Source organism: Melitaea cinxia, chromosome 22 (genome assembly GCF_905220565.1).
Source record: "Melitaea cinxia chromosome 22, ilMelCinx1.1, whole genome shotgun sequence".
NCBI lineage: Eukaryota > Metazoa > Arthropoda > Insecta > Lepidoptera > Nymphalidae > Melitaea > Melitaea cinxia.
The window spans coordinates 2,564,474-2,586,521 of NC_059415.1; the positions used below are offsets into that span (position 1 = coordinate 2,564,474).

General features: G+C 32.2%; 1 protein-coding gene across 1 annotated transcript in view; it reads left to right on the forward strand.

The window, feature by feature from the left end:
• Nucleotides 1-10,167: 10,167 nt before the first annotated feature.
• The window catches only part of LOC123664387, a 229,224-nt gene continuing 217,343 nt past the window's right edge, over nucleotides 10,168-22,048 (forward strand). Inside the window, exons 1-2 of the mRNA XM_045598933.1 lie at nucleotides 10,168-10,212; nucleotides 13,263-13,400. Coding sequence (XP_045454889.1) covers nucleotides 10,168-10,212; nucleotides 13,263-13,400 — 183 coding nt within the window. The remainder of the gene's footprint in view (nucleotides 10,213-13,262; nucleotides 13,401-22,048) is intronic.

The following is a 22,048-nucleotide window of genomic DNA, read 5'->3' on the forward strand; positions in this document are numbered from 1 at the left end:
TGATTTAATATTTTTATGCATAATTTTAAAAATATATTAGCATTCTGCACTTCTTCTCTATATAAACTATAAGTTTGCGAAATTTCATACTCCCCCGTCCGCGCAATTTTCGTAAAAAGGGGTACGAAGTTTTTGTTTCACGTATTAATATATAGATTTCTAAATTCCTATTATATTAATACTCTAAGGTTGAGATTTTTGCCTTCCTTTTAGAAAAAAATCTCACAATTACTCCACACAAATTATATATCATTTTATAGATGCTTGCTCTACCGGCATCCACAACTAAAAAAATTATTATTGCTTTTGTTTTTGTAAATAATTCATTATTTAAATTATATATATATAGGCTTTAAAAAAACGTCAATACAATTGATGGTCGGTAATTTTTTTACTTATTTAGTGCGAATTATTCGCACGGGTAATTGCTAGTAAAATGAAATTTAAGTAAACAAAATTATAAAAACGAGTTCTTGAAAACATTTCTTAATATTAAAATAAAATATAATTAGAAATGAAGACATCGTACCTCTTTACTTTTTAGTAGAAATATTCCTTGACAAGTTTCAAAGCAACATTATTTTTAAGGAATGAAAAGATGAAAAGTATTTTGTAAGTAAGTTTTTCGTCGTTTCATCATTCGAGGATCTTCTCATGTAGTTTTCGTTTTGGCTAAAAGTATCTTGAAAGCTTAGTGTTGAAGATCGAGAAGTTTTAGATGCCAATGACGCTTTATCCAACATCTTTAAGACTGTTATTTTTCATAAAGTTTTGATTTTTTTTTCTTTAACGAATTTTAATATAAGGGCCGCATACTTATCGCCCATCACCCGCCGTAGTATTTACTGCTGTGTTCAGGCTTAAAAAAAACACACAACACACAAGCATAACTGCCCAGACTACGACAAAAATTTTTTTTCACTTATATTAACTACATGTACTCTATTAGCCTTGTCTATATCAGATATTGATTAATATTTTAGGTTCACGAATATATCATCTCAGAATTTCCTCCGAAACATTCATAATTCCTGTGATATGTTTTTTCATAGTCGAAAACAAGATGAACTTTAATGACAATTTTTTTTTCAGTTAGCTTGGATATATAAACTTATTACTGTATTTCTTACTCTACTTTTGTGAAAGACAAAAATCTGTAGCAAATAATACCTACAACAACTCATATCCCGTGTTACTGGGTACCCCGTTTATCCACGGAGGCTTATCATATTAATCAATAATATGTAGAGTTTGTATGTATGTGATAAAGTGTGTGAAACCTTGCAATTAGGATGTAGGTATGTTAAAATAAGGAAAATAGCCAAATGGGAATTAATATAGTGAAAAATCGGCAAAGTGTAAGTCGGACTCGCGCACGAAGTTTCCGTACCATTGATTAAAATAATTATAAATAAATGTTTTGTAAAATATTTAATCTATACAAATAAATAAAATTGAAGTGTCTGTTTGTAATATTAAAATAACCGTTTTTTAATCGACTTCAAAAAAGTAGGAGGTTACTCAATTCGACCGTATATATGTATATAAGGAAACCAGGATCCGATGATGGGATCCCAGAGAAATCGAAAAAAACTCTCGAAAATCCGCATAATTTTTACTGAGTGTACCGATTTTGATGATTTTTAATGTAATCGAAAGCCGATGTTTAGCATGTACTTTGAAGTAATCTTTTATAATGCGTATTTACTTGACTATTTTTTCGTCTACCTACGTTGTATTACTTGTCGATGTAGTTTAAGTCGGTTTTTTTTTCGTTTGCCAGCAAACACAATTATTACTAAATGCATATGGATGTATACACGATACGTATACCAAAATAACATTTTTAGAATTTTTGTCTTTCTGTCTGTTTGTTCCGGCTAATCTCTAAAACTGCTGGCCCGATTTTGACGGGACTTTTATTGGCAGATAGCTGATGTAATAAGAAGTAACTTAGTCTACTTTTATTTTTAAAAAAATATTGATTTTCTAACTGCGAACTGAAAAATAACTTTTTTATTATTTTCACGTAGACGAAGTCGCGGGCACAGCTAGTTAATTATAAAATTAGTAATTTCGAACATTACACGTACTAAGCATCGTAATTGTAATTTTTGGTATCTTAACAAAGGTTCAAAAGATGATATTCCCATATTGGCAAGATAAAATGTTGCTCAGAGATGTCACAATGTGCTAATACTTGTAACTGTGAAATACGAACGTCGACGTTACAACTTTGAAGCGTGGTCGGAATTAATACTACGATATTAAAATGTGATCGAGCGTGCTTCGATTACTTCTACTGTATTTAACTTGAATATACTTTTTAAAATTTTAGAGCTTCGAATGTTATTTTCCGTGATAGTATGTAATTATTGATGTTAGAGACTTATTTTTTATCCCTATTAAGAATATTTTTTCACTTGTAGGTTGGCAAACAAGCGTTCGGTTCACGTGATTTTAAGCGGTTGCCTTAGACGATAGACTCCTGCCTCATTACCGGCATCTATCCCTCCATAGGAGATCAGGATTCCTTACTCACTTTAATTGAGCAGAAGTATTATTTGAATGTGATCTTTAGTGAGGTATTTTCTTACTATTGCCTCATACAAGACGCCGCGTTGGCGCAACGGTTACAGCCATGGATTGTACCCGTTGCGCTGGCGGTTGCGGGTTCGATACCCGCACATGACAAACATTTGTATTGGCCATACAGGTGTTTGCCGTGGTCTGGGTGTTTGTGCAGTTCTGTGGGTCTCCTCACCGTGCCTCGGAGAACACGTTAAGCCGTCGGTCCCGGTTGTTATCATGTACACATGATAGCGATCGTTACTCATAGTAGGGAATATATTCGCCAACCCGCATTGGAGCAGCGTGGTGGATTAAGCTCTGATCCTTCTCCTACATGGGGAAAGAGGCCTATGCCCAGTAGCGGGATATTACAGGCTGAAACGAATCATACAAGACTACAAATACAAGGTTAATGCCCTTGGTTATTTTTTTCTGGTTATTTGTTCCTTAAAACAATTAAAGATTTTAGTAGTAATAAAATATTGAGTGATAAAAGACTCGGTGAGTAATTATTTCATAATGCTCACATGTTGGTACAGCTGTGTGAGTATTTCGTAATAGTTAATCTTTAAATTATGCGCGCTCGTACGTGTCTAATAACAATGTGGCTTTTATCAATGATGCGAAGTCGTTGATCCTTACACCGTACATGTTATAAAGGTTCTAACAACACATTCAAATTCAATAGACTAATCTGTAGCTTAAACGTATAATAATCTTAACATCGAGACGCTTTCTTTTTTGGCATTTTTTAAATGTGAATCTATATTGTTCATCATTCGTATTTGCACATTGGCTGATTTTAAAAAAAAGTGTAAAATGATTTTTCAAAACCACTTTTAAATCCTATTTGAATTAAGACCTATTTTGATTTTCATTTTTTAATTACATTTAATACAATTGCTTACTAATTGTGTGCAGTCTATGAAATATACACATATATATTTATTTGAATGAAACAGATTTTAAAATGTAAAAATATGCATTTTTATGGTTCAACAAACGTATTATTGATAAAATGCTTCGTCTATATTGCAATGTTTAGAAATCTCCATATTTATCAGAGTCAATCACCCATATCTATTACGTGACAAATGGATAGTGGTTAAATAATAAAGTGCTTGATTACTTATCAATTTTAATGGGTAACAAACTAATATTATCCAGCTTTGGGAAGACCACAAATTGACATTTCAAATCATAGACTTAATTTTCTTACAATTATAACAAAAATTATTTCAAATATGTTTTTTTAATTTAACTTTTACAAAGAGGAAAATGTCTATATTAACAAATAAAACTAAAACATAAATGTCAAACCACTTATTGTTTTCTTCAAAAAATTATTTTGAAGGCAAAAATATTTGCGAAATGAATTTTATTACCATCCTTACAGGCTTCGAAGAAGTCCCAAAGGAGAAACGGGAACGAATCTAATTGTGGTTTAACCTACTTTCTGCACTCCGATTCAAATAACAGAAATTATTATTGAAATAAAGTCGGCAGAAATATGAAAAAACATATTCATATTTGTATTATCTTGATATTCAAGTTATAAATCCAAAAAGTAATTACTTTCGAATACATTTTAATATTTACGGCATAACTTTCTGTTTCATCCGTATTTATTAAAAATAAAATAGCTTCGTAATGATGTAGTAGGAGTTCGAGTAGCTTGATAGACCTTGTATACATCAATAAGTAAATAACGCTTTCATTAAAACGGGACTCATACTATATGATGTATAAATATCCGCAATAAATAAAATGGAAAAATACCAAGAATTTGTACATATATGGCGATGTTGCAGACGAAACGTTTTTTTGAATATTGATACCTGTAAGCCATTCTTTTTCACTTCAGCCATTCGCAGTCCATTGCTGGACATAGGCCTCCCCAAGTTCGCTCCCAACATCCCTGTTTTCCGAAATCCTCATCCAGCCACCGGCAATCTTACGTACTTACTTAAAAAGTACATGTTTTTCACTAAACACTAGATCACGGACACGATTTTCTTGTAACTAGAACACAGATAACATGTCTGTCAAATGCGAAGAATAAAGAGGATATGACACAGGTCACACACCAAGCCTAATATTTCTGAAAGTCCCTAAGATTAAGACAGATTCAAGAATAATAAAAATAAAAATATATTTATGTGAAGAATTTAAGACAAGCAAAGAAGGAGTGTGCTAATATAGGCAGTCTAATTGCCAGACTCTGAATCAGCCAAACTCTGACGCGTAAGATAAACCAGCTTATCCTAGTTTGGCCTAAAATCGAAATCGATCAATACAATATCTTTGCAATATCCGTATACCCACCTCAAGTATTCAAGAAGTCCTTACCAAGGCTAAGAAGGTACCAATAAACAAGATTTTGAATACAACAGTCCTTGACCCAGTTATAAACCCATTCAAATCTGTTGTTTCGAGTAAACACTCGTCTATTTTAGAGCGAATCGACTTGTTTTTTACCCTTTTGTTTGTTACTCTTCTGAAGCCGAATGTATTTTCATTATCAGGCAATCATAACAGAAATTAAATTTGTTTATAGACTTTTTAAATTGCAAATATACATTTTTCAATAAAGTAGTTAATTGCAAAATTAAAAAAAAAAGCGAACTCATACATTTCTCTTACAAACATACAGTGTACTAGTTTATTTTTTATGTATTACTAGTTGTACTCTGCGGGCGTTGCTACGCTTTTTTTTTTTGGTCGTACCAATTCAGAAACCTTTGTGGGCTCATGCATAACACTGCTGAAGATCATGATACGATCAAATGCATAGTGTACGATTCTATAAAGTACATACAGACAAACATTCATTTTTCTATATATATATATATATATATATATATATATATATATATATATAGATTGGAACATTCCAGTCCTTTTTAAGCAATGTACATGACAAATAATTTAATTCTCAGTCGTTTGCTTTGTAACAATTGAAACTCATACGTATTCCATAAAGTCGAGACTGACATTAAAACGGCTATTTACATCAAAGAACACTCAATTTTCAACTTTATTCTCATGTCAACAAGGCCCAAATTCCAAAAACTCTAAATTTGTAGATACATATTCACACAATTACCTACTTTTGCACTATCCCTGCTAATCACGACCATTTCGTTGTGAGAACGTTTGTTTTGAAATCGTTTTGGAACTGTTTACTGTAGAATCACGACTCCATTTATAGATGATTTTACTTACAACCGGCTTAAATCTATTACGATTTTGACTAGGAATAATTTAAAAAAAAAAACGAATGTAATGTTTTAGAATTGTTTAAAACATGTTTCTAGGACGCAAAGTTACTGTAACTGTTTGTTAAACGTAATTTTCCGATATGAAACCATGATGTCTTAGTCCTTTAATAATGTTTAAAATAATGATAATAATAATAAAAACTCTTTATTGTACACCAACAGTGAGCAAAATTACAAAAATAAAAACAGGAAATAAGTGCAAAAGGCGGTGTGTGTGTAAAAGTGTGTGTGTGTGTGTGTGTGTGTGTGTGTGTGTGTGTACTTATGTACGCACGTAAGAAGTCATATTTCATTGACTAACTTCAGGGTGTCAGTTTTTAGTGACGGTGTGCGCGCGCTTCGTAAAAATTTATTCCCATCATTCTTCTCTAACGCGCCAAAAGAAATAGAACTTCAAAAAATAACAATTACAACTCACGAACGATTGTTTTGATGATGTCTAATTTTAAACTGTGTTGTTAATTTAATAGCTAAAGCATATTAGTGTGTATTTATACTCACACTTACACATACACACACACACACACATACACACACACGTCAGCCTGTCGCAGTCCACTGTTGGACATAGGCCTCCCCAAGTTCGCACCAAAAATGGCGTGAACTCACGTGTGTTGCCCATAGTCACCACGCTGGTAGGCAGGTTGGTAACCGCAGGGCTGGCTTTGTCGCACCGAAGACGCTGCTGCCCGTCTTCAGCCTATGTATTTCAAAGCCAGCAGTTAGATGGTTATCTATATTTAAACTCAATAAACGCGAATTCTTGGTAATAATCTGATTTGGAATAAACAAGAGTTACATATTAGGACATCAAGCATGAGGTTCAACATGATTTACGGAAAAAAAATACTGATTTTTTTTGAATTTGTAAGTTATTTCGCGTTTGTGTAATAATATGTAACACCGTGTGACGCGCACACGCGCACACACGCAACACGCGTCCGCTAATAAAACAAAAATATCCTCCTTACGAGATTTATCACAATATTTTCAACGGGCAGTTGTAAACAAACCGTAACTATGAAAGTAAAACAAACGTCCATCATACTTTTCTGTTCAATGTATTTCGTTGAATTCTTAAAACTACTTCAACGACTGTTGATTGTTCTGTGATTTGAATTTTGAATTATTTATACTTTTATAAATTGTACTTAGTGACTTTTTGAATGCGCGATGGTTTATTTATTTATTTTTATTTTATACTTTATTGTACACCACAAATATATTACAAACAAAACATAAAGATAGTTACAGACAGTGAAGTACAATGGACGGACTTATGGCTAATAAGCCATTTCTTCCAGACAACCCATAGTTAGACAGTTTAGAAAGAAGAAATAATAAGGAGCACTAAATTACTGTAATAATTTTTATGCGTTAGATACTAGCAGACCAGGCACATATTTTTTAAATATCCTTGTTAAGAATTGTCCAATTTATTTCAGTCATTTGGAAGACCTATATGTACATTTCCTCGAGTCTCTTTTATTTATAAAGATCGATTTAGACGTTCAAATGTCTTAAAATACGACCTTACGATAAACAGCCATCAATAGGTTGTAAATCTTGTGTCGGGAATCCAGAAATACACCACATAAGCACCAAGCCCAGACTACGACAAATATTACAAATTTAGGTATAATGATAAAATTCTTTTTTGACGCGTATTTAATTTTTGGGTTTATGCTAAGAAAAAAATAATTAAAAATAGTTTATTTCAAACCATACACAATTAATAGAGATAGAGTAATAAAAGTTTCAGTTAATACGGCTAACATTATTGTTATAAATTCAAGATTTTTTTTAAATGTAGTGTCTATACTATTAGTATAAAACTCGTGTTATCAAGTATTCAATAGTTGCACAACGGTTATGAGTTCATATTAATGCACGTAGTTCATATTAATTGTTATGATATAGCTAAGTATATACATGTAATAATTTCTTAAATCAATATTTAAGATTCTTATTTATAAATACATTCGTTAATATTATAAATAAATAAATAATTAGCTCTGATTGGACACATCGGTAAATTGTATAAAAAGGGTAGATAATCATTTTTAGCATACATTATTAATCGAGTTGTTAACAACGTTACGCTGTTCAAAAATATAGAGAGATTGTGATAATCGCCTTGGCTATTTAATTTACAAATCCAATAGTGCTTTACACTCGTTATGTCCATATAATTATTATCCAGTAAGGTCCTTTTTAAAGAACGTTATGAGCTATAAAACTTCATAATATTCGTCACAGTAGTAACCACGAACGTTTCTTAAAATGATAACATTGAACAAAAGACGGGAATAAAAACCCAAATCAGCGTAATATACTTTTTAACTTCTTTACAAAGAACAATCCTCATCATACTATATTCAAGCTCTTTATTATAAAAACTTAAACCGCTGACGAGAAGTTATTAATGTTCCGTAACTTAGAATACGTCGTTTTTAAGTTTTATATAAATAAGAGTAAACTTTGATTGTTTGTAGCGTTCTTTTGCAGCAACTTTTATTTTAAGAACTGCAATCCTAAAAGTTTTAAAATAAACGAATTAACCGTAAATGCTCTGTTAAGGGATGAACGTAGTTTGTTGTTAATCATTACATAGTATAAAATAATTGTGTTTGCAGACAAACGAAAAAAAAACCGACTTCAATTACATCGACAAGTAATACAACGTAGATCGACGAAAAAATAGCCAAGTAACTACGCGTTATGAAAGATTATTCAAAAAGTAGTTATCAGATCTCGATAAAATTTATATGTGACCACATGACAAACATCAGCTTTCGATTAAATTAAAAATTATTAAAATCGGTACACCCAGTAAAAAGTTATTGCGGATTTTCAAGAAGTTCCCTCGATTTCTCTGGGATCCCATTATCAGATCCTGGTTTTCTTATCATGGTACCAAACTAGGGATATCCCCTTTCTAACAAAAAAAGTATTATCAAAATCGATACACCCAGTAAAAAGTTATTGTGGATTTTCAAGAGTTTCCCTCGATTTCTCTGAGATCCCATCATCAGATCCTGGTTTCCTTATCATGGTACTAAACTTGGGATATCTCCTTTCCAACAAAAAAAGAATAATCAAAATCGGTACATCCAGTAGAAAGTTATGCGGTATAACACAACGTAGGTCGACGAAAAAAGCGTCAAGTAAAAACGCATTATTAGATATAGCTCGAAAAGTAGTTGTTAGATCTCAAATAAATTTAAATGGGACCAATTGGCACACACCACCTTTCGATTAAAAGAAAATTTGTCGAAATCGCTCCACCCAGTCAAAAGTTCTGATGTAACATACATAAAAAAAAAAAAAATACAGTCGAATTGAGAACCTCCTCCTTTTTTGGAAGTCGGTTAACAAATTCGCTTCCCACTGTCTGTATGATCTTTAAAACTACGCAACGGATTTTGATGCGGTTTTCTTTAGTAAGTAGAGTGATTTTAGAGGAAGGTTTATATGTATAATACATGCATAATATAGTAGAGGAATACTAATAGTTTTTGCAACCATGCGAATCCGGGACGGGTCACTAGTTTTAGTATAAGAGTGAAATTTGAAAATAGTAGTTCTTTATAACGCTATGTTCAGGAAATTAGTTGTTGCGGAGGCTTTCAATAGAACCGATCGTAGTTATAACTTGACTTGAGATCTATTTTGGATTTTCTCGTCATCTTGTGATACCTATGATTAGCGTTGAGCGATTTACTGGTTTGGGCGTTTTAAGTTTGAGACGATTATGTTATGTGATCCGATTCCAATACCCCGAACCAAGGTTCTTATATTCATAGGAGGCGTTGAGTGTAAAACTATAAAAAATCAAGGTAAAACCATTGTCTGTCTGTTGACTGGAGTGTTATAGTCAAGGCGTGTATATTATGATGTATCACCAAAATGGCTTAACTATCAATTTAACTTTATTTCTATTAATAAAGAAATGTAGGAGATTAAATAAAGAAACTTAAACAATGAACAGATAATTTAATCAAATAAATAAATAATTTTTTTAGTAATTCACAATTATTTTTCCTTTGTTCCAGGTCTCAAGATGTGCAAAAGTGGTTTCTAGTGAAATAGATTAAAATGTGCTAGCGCGATGTATGGTGCGCTTCTTTGGTTGTGTTCTTCGGAGTGACCCGGTGAAGATGGACACGATCAGATGATCGAGAAGTCAGCCGCGCAAACCACGCAAGCGGCTTATAGGGCGCATCATGGTAAATATTTTTAATCATTTTTTCCTCTTAATAAAATTCAGTGACTTACATTTGAATAGCCGTTTTTAATGATTGGTCCAATAAAGATGTTAAAGTATGGTCAATTGAAACCAATTTTTGTATACAGCATGGTAATTGATGCAGCATGAATCTGAAAAGAAATAATGTTCTTTTTTTAAACAATCGATTTCAATGTTTTCGTTTATTATCACTGGACGTAGACAGCCAAGTGGACATTTTTTAAGCAACGGCTATTCGTTTAAAAAAATTCTAAGATAAATTTGTATCCTATTCTAATAATATCTGTCTATATTTATATTTTGCATCTATTATTTCATACCGTAGCCTATATACACTACTATAAAAAAAGGAATATTTGAATTGTTCAGGTTGATACAAAATCATATTAAAAAGACTAAAGACGTCTTCTACAACTCTCACGCTTCAGATATTCAAGCAATTAAGCTTCCAAAGTGGTTGCCATGACGAACCCTTCACACGACGTCACGGCTCTCGTAAATTACTGCTAATGGGACCTTTATGTAGAAGCTTTTGCTTCCGTAAAGCATTCTTAGCCTTAAGTAATATTTTGTCTTCTAATTATCTAATAATTTATATATGTAACACAACTATGTCGTATAATAAATATATAGAGGCTTTTTGATTCCTAACTATGCTTCATCAAATGGGGAGTTCAGTAAGTGTAACAGTTCACGTTCCACGTGAAAATAAATTCCTAGCCATTTTTCTAAACTTTATTTTGTCTTATTATTTTATATACGAGCTACTCGGACAAGGTCACACACTTCAGCTTATCGCAGTCCACTGCTGGACATAGGCCTCCACAAGTTAGCGCCGAAAATGGCGCGAACTCATATGTGTTGCCCATAGTCACCACATTGGGCAGGCGGGTTGGTGACCGCAGGGCTGACCTTGTCGCACCGATCACTCTCCCAACTCGAACTCTGGCAAGGTGCTTCTGCCTAAATAACCGTCCGATAAGCTCGTATATAATTTACAATAAATAGTATTCTACGACGAAAAGAATTCCTTCCAATACGCAGTTCTTCAGTTGTATTCGTCACTTAGTAATAATTTTCCTTTTAAAGGCGTGTTTACGTGCTCACGAAAGATATCATGCAGGACGAAGTATATAAAAGTACTTCGTTTATGTAAACGAAGACAAATTTGAAGGAACGTAGTTAGGAGCCGAACATTCTGTATATTTGAAGATTGATTGATGTTTTTTTTTGGCGTGCGCTTCATAATTGACTAGCGTTCCACACGTTTTCTCCTGTTACAATATAGTCTGTCACTAAGTGATATGTTGCATTTCTCCTGATGAAAATAATAAAATCGGTCCCGTAGCTTTGAGCTTTCCAATACAAATAAAAAAAGGAAATCAGATCTTTCCTTTATATATTATTAGTGTAGAAATATAGAAACTGAAGCCAAACTAGCACTTTATGTGTTTCAATTTCGTTCGTCTCCCTGCCTGTTTTTTGGGTGTACTTCACGCCGAAACTATTGAATACATTTAATTTAAATTGCATGGTTTGAGTCCACATTATAAGCTAAAACTAGACAATTTTATGGGTCCACTACTAAGTGCTATTTAAGCGTTTTTAGATGCTTTTTATTTCGACCTTTAATACGAATCTTTAAAAAAAATGTAATTTTAAAACGTGCATGGAAAAAATATTTTTCTTTGCAAATTGTTATTGAATAAAAAATAACATTTTGTCAAAATAAAACTAACGAAGTTTTATTTTGAGTATATGTTACGAAAGGTTGGCATATAAATATTTTAAATAATTGTGTCAGTGTTATGACTAGTTTGTAGAAATATAAACATTGAAATACATAAACTATTTTAATGCTATAGTGTAAACAATAGTATGAAAAAGCTTGTTAAATAAAATACGTGAGTATATTACAGAAAGAATAAAATTTAAACTCATAAAACAGATGTTCTGATCACTGTTCTTTTTATGTTTTGTGTGAACTGAATTAGGTAATTAGATATTTTAATTAAATGTCACAAGGTCCACTAACAAGTGGCAAATTAAGTACCAGAAGTAATACAGTAATTTTAATTGAACCCTCCTGTGTTAATCAAAGTATTTTTAACATAACATAACATAACATAACATAACATAACATAACATAACATAACATAACATAACATAACAATACACTTTATTGTACACCAAAACAGAAATAATACATATTATGAACTTAAACAGAGTATCATCAGGCACAAAGGGCGGCCTTATCGCTAAAAAGCGATCTCTTCCAGGCAACCTAGGGGCAGAGGAGATGGTATTGTGTCAGTGTAGGTGTACAAATTGAGACATAAACGTTTGAATATATTTACTTATTTACATACATACATAAACATATACATAAATACATACATACGTACATACATACATACATACACATATACCATACATATATACATAAACATATACATACACAAAGACATACATACAAACATACATACATACATACATACATATATATATATATATATATATATATATATATATATATATATATATATATATATATATATATATATATATATATATATAATTTTTAATGAGTTATTTCTAATTACAGTTTATTTATCGCTACATTCATTAATAAGACTACAAACATTAAAAATACAGCATTCAATTAAACTAAATCCAGCAATTAATGTGTCATTAAATGTTATTTTCTCTTCCTAAATTTTGAGTTTTCATTAAATCTCGAACTTTCCTTATCAGTCATGTTTTCTTTTAATTTATCGAAACGAAGCGCCGTGAAAGAGATCAAACTTTTTGACAAAGTTCTTAGTGAGAGCCTCATGTTTTCATTAATTTATAGCTTAAATGATCGAAAGTTAAACAAATTTGTCAAATTTTGTTTGTTTCGTCGTCGTAATAATACTTTGACCCAGATTTATGACAATGACCGATTTTTTTTTTAAACACTGAGTAAATTTTTTTATAACTCGGTTCCAATATTAAAAAAAAACGATTGATTTTGTCCACGAACCTTTACTTCATTAAATTGGAATACGACATGTTTAAATTGAACGATTCGATAAAACAAAACTAACCGTTTTTTTTTAATACCTATATAATCGATAAACAATAAATTTCAAAAGTACTAAGGTAACATAATTCCACAGCAGGTGTTCGGCGAATGGGCGCAAGTGGAGGTGGTGGAACTAGTGAACGATGGGTCGGGGCTCGCCTTCGGCATCGTCGGCGGTCGATCCTCCGGCGTCGTTGTCAAGAGCGTGCTGCCTGGAGGCGTGGCTGACAGGGTATGGATATTTCTAAATAATCTATCTGTCTCTTTCTTTTGCTCTTATTTTTGTATATCTGTCACTTTTTTAAAATTAGTGATTTGGTATAAATTTCGTTTATGCTTGTTGCCTATTCTTATTAGTCATACGACAGTACGTATACGTTAGTACAACATTAAAAATTATTAATATTGAGGGGTTGCATTCTAAGATTTTTTTTTTTTATAAATAAAATTACGTTCTCGCTTTAGATTGATTTTAATTTCGATAAGCAGCTTTTGTAACATTGTGCTCTGCAGTCGAGGGAATTGCATAAAAATATTTATTATACGGATTTTCAGTAACATTTACCAACGTTATAATGTATGAGATTAATTTAAGAGTAAATTGAGAAAATTAATTAATCACAACAATCCGCTTGTAACTGCCGATCATTGCTTTTAATCTATACAATTAAATAAAATGGAGTGTCTGTTTGTAATATTAAAATAACAGCTTTTTAGTAAATGTATATGTATACACGGTACATATACCAAAATAACATTTTTTAAAAATTTTGTCTGTCTGTCTGTTTGTTCCGGTTAATCTCTGAAACGGCTTGACCGATTTTGACAGGACTTTCACTGGCCGATAGCTGATGTAATAAGGCGTAACTTAGGCTACTTTTATTTTAGAAATTTATTTATTTCATAACTCTGCGAACTGACAAATAACTTTTTTTTAAATTCCACGCAGACGAAGTCGCGGGCACAGCTAGTTTATAAAATAAATACAAGGCTGCGTTCAATTTTAACTCTTAAATACTTTATTCATACAGGTTATTCGAAAAATCCGATATATGTATTAGTTTTTTAAAAGTAATAACACATTAAAATTAAAAACCTTTTTTTATTTTTGTGAGCGAAAATTTGAGAATTATCACCTTAGCCTTTGTGATTGGGTTATGTTATAATATATGACCCATTTAAGTGGGTTACAGTGAACGATACGACCTATTCTATATTGCGAAATAAGCCTATAAACGCTATTGCTAGGCAACGTTCATTTCTGTAGGAGGAGGTTTAAGGTTCAAAGCACAAGCCTGAAGACAACTGTGGGAAAATAAACAAATATTTATATAAATACGAATATTTGTCCCGAGCGGGGATCGAATTTGCGACAGCCAGCGTTACGGCGATTACTTGCGTCACTCAGAACGGATGTTATGTATGGTATATTCAATAGAGATAAGGTAATCAGTGGAATTAATTAAATAAAAGGACATATATGGGGTCCTTAAATAACATGATTTAATAATACAAAATGCATTATACATAATACATTATACATACATAGGTATGTATAAAACGTATAAACATAGGTATAGGTACATACTCGTACCAAGCTTTAAAAACGAAGTTAATAAAATTCTCGTGGTAATTACAAAGTCATACAATAAAAGTATTAAATCATTGCTCGTTAGTAAAATGTTGAGTTGATATAAATTTTTATTCAATTAACCGATAAATCGTCGATCGGTGCTATGGAACCGTTAAATAGAACGTAAATGTGAACGAATTTACAATTAGTTGATTTTATCAAAAATATTTTTTTTGTATAACGTCTGAAATACCAGAAGCATCGCAAGCCGACCCTATCCCCAACTCCCCCCAGGAGCTCTGGTCACCTTACTTACCAAGACGAACACAACAAAGGTCAAGGTACTACCTCAGCTGCGCTGGTCCATATTTTGAGCAGGAAATTTACTGCTGTATTTGAGGTGCAGTAACAGAGAATCGATTGAGACTTGAGTCACACAGGTGCAGAGCAAAGCTATCTGACTTTAAACGGTTATAAAACAGATTTCATCATTAAACTCCACTTGGTCTATCAGATAAAATTCAGACCCTTAGTTTGTTGACAGAATAACGTAGTGGTGGACAATAGTGATTTCGAGTTCGAACCCATTCATTTTAGATATTTGTTAAGGCGATACAGATGTTAGTCGTGGTCTGTACATAGAATTTTCACTCTACTCTAAGCCTCGAAAAGTTGGTAGGTAGTAAAATTTGGCAAGGGACACCGTGTCATTGTTTGTAATGCTTGTTAGTTATTTGACACGAGTTAAAGGCGAGTGTCGATCGCAACAGTGAAGTTGAAACAAGAAAAAGAAAAAATAGAAACGTATAGAAAGAAAGTATTAATGGATCCCGTTATCCTAATGACAAACTAAGCATCGCGAAGCTTGATGGAACGATGCAAAAAGATATTAAAGGTATCCGTCGTATTATATCGCATGCCGTCGAATCGTTTTTGTCGCTATGATGAGTAATTTAGCGTTACATTGTTTTCTTTTTATTTTATAGTTATAGCGGTATATCTAGGAAAGTATTTTGATACAAAATGTGTTATCATAATTAATATCCATTTGTAATAAATTGTTACATAGTAACAAAGTCGCTTCCCGCTGTCGGTATGCTTAGATTTTTAAAACTACGCAACGGATTTTGATGCGGTTTCTTTAGTTAATATAGTGATTCCAAAGGAAGTGTATAATACATGCATAAAATAATAGAGGAACACTGATAGTTTTTGCAAGCATGCGAAGCCAGGGCGGGTTGCTAGTAAGATATAATAGGTACATACGACAAGACGACGCGTTGGCGCAACGGCCACAGCACTGGTTTGGCTGGCTGTTGCGGTAGCAGTTGCGCGTTCGATCCCCGCACGTTAAGCTGTCAGTCCCGGTTATTATCATGTACACCTGGTAGCGATCGTTATTCATAATATTGAATATATCAAAATAAGCCTATGTCCAGTAGTGGGATATTACAGGCTGAAGCGTATAAGCGTAGATACATATACGTATCCTCTGCATCCTCTGCATCGAAATATAATATTAAATTATTATTGGCTATTTTGGTAGAAATAGATAACAATATGTATTATAATTTATATATAAAAGAGGATATTTATCATTTAGCATGTTTTTGTGGATCACTTTGAGTTCCCGATATTTTGGTACTATTACAACCATTGTGGTCACGGGTGCATTCACGAAAGACGAGAGCTGCTTACATTACTGCTAAACAAATAAAATCTGTGTAGGTTATTGTAAAAATACGTACACATGCAAAAAAAAATTAGTTGAACTTTGCATGCAAACACGCGTGGCAAAATTAAACTAGTTATAGGTACTCAACATGTAACATGCGATAGTATATGTCTAAAAGCATCACTAAATGCCACTTGTTCAAGTACACTCAATACTACAGAATCGATGGTATGAAATCTGATCCAAATCAAATACATCCATAGTTCAACGAACACTGTCAATATGCGATACACGTAATAGTCCGGAACACAGCTGAAATTACAGCTTCTCCAAACAGTATCATAAATAATAACTTTCGTATATGTACAAAAATGTACATTTTAATCTACACAGAGTTGGAATAATTTCAGTCCCCTTCCCAGTCTACTGCTGGGCACAGTTCTACTTTCCTTAAACTCCCGTGAAATAGTTCTGCCACCGCATTTTTATTGTTGAAGTCTACCTCAACGCTTTGACGGAACCTGTAAAGGTTGGGTGTACTAACACAGCAAGCAACTGGTTGGCTTATTGATATACCTGTTCTGTAATTAATTTTAAAGATATTTTCGTATCTATTATCATTCGGATAGAAACGGAAAACAAGTACTTATAGATAGAAATGGAATTTAAATTAGAACATTTAAATCTATGTATTCCTGGAAAAGAACGTAAACTTGTCCATTATACAGAGAATATTGAATGAATTGAACTGAAATTTGAATTCATTTATGGATATAGATTTTGTTTCCAGAGTTAAAATCTAAAGAAATAACGCTGGAATAATGTATCTTTGTGTTTTTGTTAGAAGATGTATTATATAAAATTCTATTTTATTCTCGTGTTGCGGTATTTGTTGCAAAATTCCTCCGAAACGGCTGGACCGATTTTTATGAAATTTTGTGTGCATATTGGGTAAGTCTCAGAATCGGCCGACATCTATTTTTCATACCCCTAAGTTAGAATAAAATGTAGGCTAAACTTTTAATTAAATCATGATTAATTTCAATGATATTATTAGACCCGATGATCTTTACATACCTGTAAGATTTTTAATCTTTACAATTTTTTTAACGACCTATATAATTATGCCACGCCTCTGCCATTCTCTTTCGTGTATAGATTTCTTCAATAATAGAAAAAGGTTGTAAGTTAACTTGGTACGCTATTCATCTAAAAGTTGACCAACCTACACATTTCGCTTGAAAAATTAGCAAAAAACAATACTAAAAATATCTATAATTTATCACATTTTCAAACTTCTGTTAAAATTCACTCTCTAAGTATGTTAAATAAAAAAAGAAGACAAACACATGTAATAATCAACTAAGCTACACTGTTTATAACTTATCTAATACTCAAAATACGGAAAAAACCAATTCTCTTTGCATTTAATTTCAACTAATGGGTTGCACTTTTCATTTTATGCGTTTCCACGAACGTTGGCGTATGTACGCGATCGTGTTTCATAAAACCTACTATATTTAATTAAAACCGGGATGAAAAGGCTTTGTAGGCATGTGAGATAAAAGGAAACCAAAATACACGTAGATATAAATGTAAAATTCACTTGAATTTCAAAGTTAAATGTATGTAGAACTGAAATAAAGCAAAGTCTTTACTTATCCGAGTTTTATTTGTATCACTAGATTTGCTTTGTGTTACTACTTTTGTTAAATTTTATTTTATTTATTTAATTTGAATTCGTAGACTCCCTTGCATCATTTGTATTTATTTGTATACTATATTCTTTTAGTTAAATTTTTGTTGCAGTTATTATAAGCCAAATAGTATTTTAATCTATTTGTATTTTTTTTTGTTATGTTTTAGTAAAAGTTTTACAACAGTTAACGAACAGGTTTCTTTTGCATACTAACTGCAGATGCTATGTTTTAGATTTTTGTACTAATTTGATTTAATATTTTTTAAATATCATAATGTACTTCCTACTGAAATTTGAATGATAACCTATCATTAAATCAGGCCATTCAATGAAACGCCTAAATGTTGATTAGCCGAGTGTCCAAGCCTAATTTCCAACAGTACAGGAAAACAAAGCCCAGAAAACTGGTTAAAAATTAACTTTGAGTCATACCTATTATCACTATGTTATACTTGAAACCGACTTGGCATTTCTGTGTAGTTCAAAATTGCCTGTAAAATATTTCGAGGAAGAAGTTCAGTAGAAAACTTTGACAGTTTTTTTTGACAAAATATTATGTATAAATTTATTAGGACGGAGAACTAAACGTGGTTTAGTTTATGGGATTTTTTGCTACTTTCTTTTATGAAATAAAGAATACTCGAGGATATTAGAAGTAATTTGTAAAGTAGCTAGTAGGCGTTGCTTTCGAATATCGAATATTATTATTATACAGTAATTTATATACAGGATGTTCGACTCCTAACTACGTTCCATTAAATGGGAGGTTCTGTATGTGCTGTACATTATGTTCCGTAAAAAAACTAGTCCTTTTTTAAATTTTACTTTGTCTTCTGTCTTCGAGCTATTCTGGCAACCTACTTCTGCGTAACCATCCAATATTATTATTTTTAGCCCTAAAACGTCTTCAAAGTGAAATATTAATACCAACTGCCGTATACAACTGAAGAACCTCAAGAAGACGAATTCTTTTCTCGTAGAATATTTATCCTTGCTTACGCACTGACAAATGGTATCATGCGGAACGAGTCTATCAAAGTAGCTCATCTATTGAAACAAAGTCAAATTTAGAAATGGGCTAGGATATTTTTTTAACGGAACTTGATCTTTTACACCTACCGAAAATCCCGTTTGAAGGAACGCAGTCAGGAGTCTAACACCCTCATATAATGTAATAAATAAACCATTAGGGTCTACAGTGTTAATATACATTCATTGCATGATAATTTTGGGGATAGTAGTATATTGTGGACAGATATATCTGAAACAATTTGAACTCAATCGTTTTGTACTTTGTTATATAGAGTTTTTCAATGTGTTTTCATTCATTAGGTAATAATACTCATTCTTTTTTTTAGCTTTTTATTGTATCACTGAGTGACTTATTGACTCACTCAGCTGACCCCGCAAACGTTGTTTTGCCATATAAGTTATTAACCCCCTTAATCCCCCCCCCCTTTTATTACTCAGGGAGATGAAAATTAGATGTTGTTCGATTCTCAGACCTACCCAATATGTACACAAAATTTCATGAGAATCGGTCAAGCCGTTTCGGAGGAGTTTAACTACAAACACCGCGACACGAGATTTTTATATATTTGATATATATTAATACGCTAAGGTTTAAGATGTTTGTCTCCCTTTTCAGAAAAAGCCTCACAATTGTTCCACATAAATTATATATCATTTTATAGATAATTGCTTGCACTACCGGCGACAACACCTAAAACATTTGTTATTGCTTTTCATTTTTAAATTAATTAATTATAAAATTATATGTTTATATATGACGTGTGGTTACGGTAGTTAGAATATAGCGATCTCCTCTCTTCCCGTGGGTGTCGCAAGAGGCGACTAAGGGATAATATAGTTCCACTACTACCTTGGAACTTAAAAAGCCGCTCGATGGCGGAATAACCATCCAACTGCTGGCTTTGAAATACACAGGCCAAAGACTGGCAGCAGTGTCTTCGGTGCTACGAAGCCAGTTCTGCGGTCACCAACCCGCCTGCCCAGCGTGGTGACTATGGGCAAAACACATGAGTTCACGCCATTTTTGGCGCTAACTTGTAAAGGCCTATGTCCAGCAGTGGACTGTATTAAACTAAAGAAATGATGATGATGAAGTGATGACATATGACGGCTTTAATTTATAAACAACGTCAACATGAGTGACGGTCGGTAAATTTTTTGTTCAATTTCAAATCAACTCACGTATAAATACTTTTTTCTAATTTTGTAAAGTGATAATTATTATTGCTTATTTTGTGCGAATTATTCGTACGACTATAGCTAGTATATTTATATTTTACAAAGTTGAAGATTTGTATACTCTAGACACATGTTATAAATACTTTTTTTTGTATAGAATTACGAAGATTCAGTCTGTAATATCCCACTGCTGAGTATAGGCCTCTTTCTCCACATAGGAGAAGGATTGGAGCTTAATCCACCCTGCTACACTACGGGTTGTATTTGTATAAGAAAGTTATTTTTTCTTTATATTGACGTTTTCCCTTTTCTATATTACCTATCTACGATAAAAAAATAATAATCACGTTCAAACTGAGAACACGTGATTATTTGACCGATCGATTTGTGAAAACGTGAAAACTGTAAACAATGGTCCTAAACAAATACTTGAAAACGTTGACTCCACAAGGGTGTAATCAAAGTACACGAAAGTGATAGCTACAGGTATTTGTATTGGTATATATATATAAGGTATAGTTGAATAATGGAATGAATTAAAATAATACGACGTATAAATGCCTAAGTCTGTCTCTGTCATATAATACCTAATGGGCCAAAAATTATTTTTCACATTATTCCATATTAAGTGTGCCATCGTATGTTACATTTTAACGATTTTTATTTTGTAATTGTTTGTACCCCATCGGATATATTATAGTAGAGGTTTTAAAGCTGTATTTGGGAAATTAAGATATTTTTAATAACTTATATTTTGGCTTTCTCGAGGAGGCCTCGGGGCTGTAGCCCCATATTGGCCTTATTAGTAGCAGAAAATATGAAATAAAAGATAGTTGTGAGAACAGTTTGCGAACGCTCCTTAAAATAATTAATCTATTAAAAGTAAACTAGAATAATAAGCAAAATTAGACAAAAAAATAAAAGTAGAAACAGACTTGTTTAATTAAAGAGGAAGCATGTAAATAAGATTCCTTATTTATTCATTTCCTTTCTCAACCTTGTACTTGAAGTATTTTATAAGATGTCATTTAAATTTTATGCGCTATATTACACTACAGTTCATTCTGCTTATGAAAAATGTTTTAAAAATCATCGAACGGATTTTCTTGACTTTGGTGTTGTGTATTTCCTGACATCGGACACAAGATATTTTCTTTCTGGGGGCCTTTGAGTGTCGCGCAACGAATTTTTATTTATAGGAAATTACTTGCCTATAAAAATCTATATAAAGGTTGATGATTCATTATTATGAAAAACAAGAAAAGTTTTGCGAACATCTATTAAAATTAGAATAAATCATATATATATATATATACATACATATATATATATATATATATATATTTATATTTATTTATTTTTTGTTCGTAAATATGGACTTTTTTCATAGGAGAGTGTTTTTATTGTTATTACTAGTTAAAAATATTGAAAAAATAATTGGAAAGTTGCCGAACATTTTTTCAAATTAGTTTATGTTTATAAATATATTTATTGTCTTCGGTGCGACAAAGCCAGCCCTGCGGTCACCAATCCGCCTGTCCAGCGTGGTGACTACGAGCAACACACAAGAGTTCACGCCATTTCTGGCGTGAACTTGTGGAAACCTGTGTCAAGCAGTGGACTGTGATAGGCTGAAATGATGATTATTGGAAATATTCTATTTTACATTGTTGTCTTAGTTATAGCGTATACAAATTTAATAACTTATCATAATATATAAAA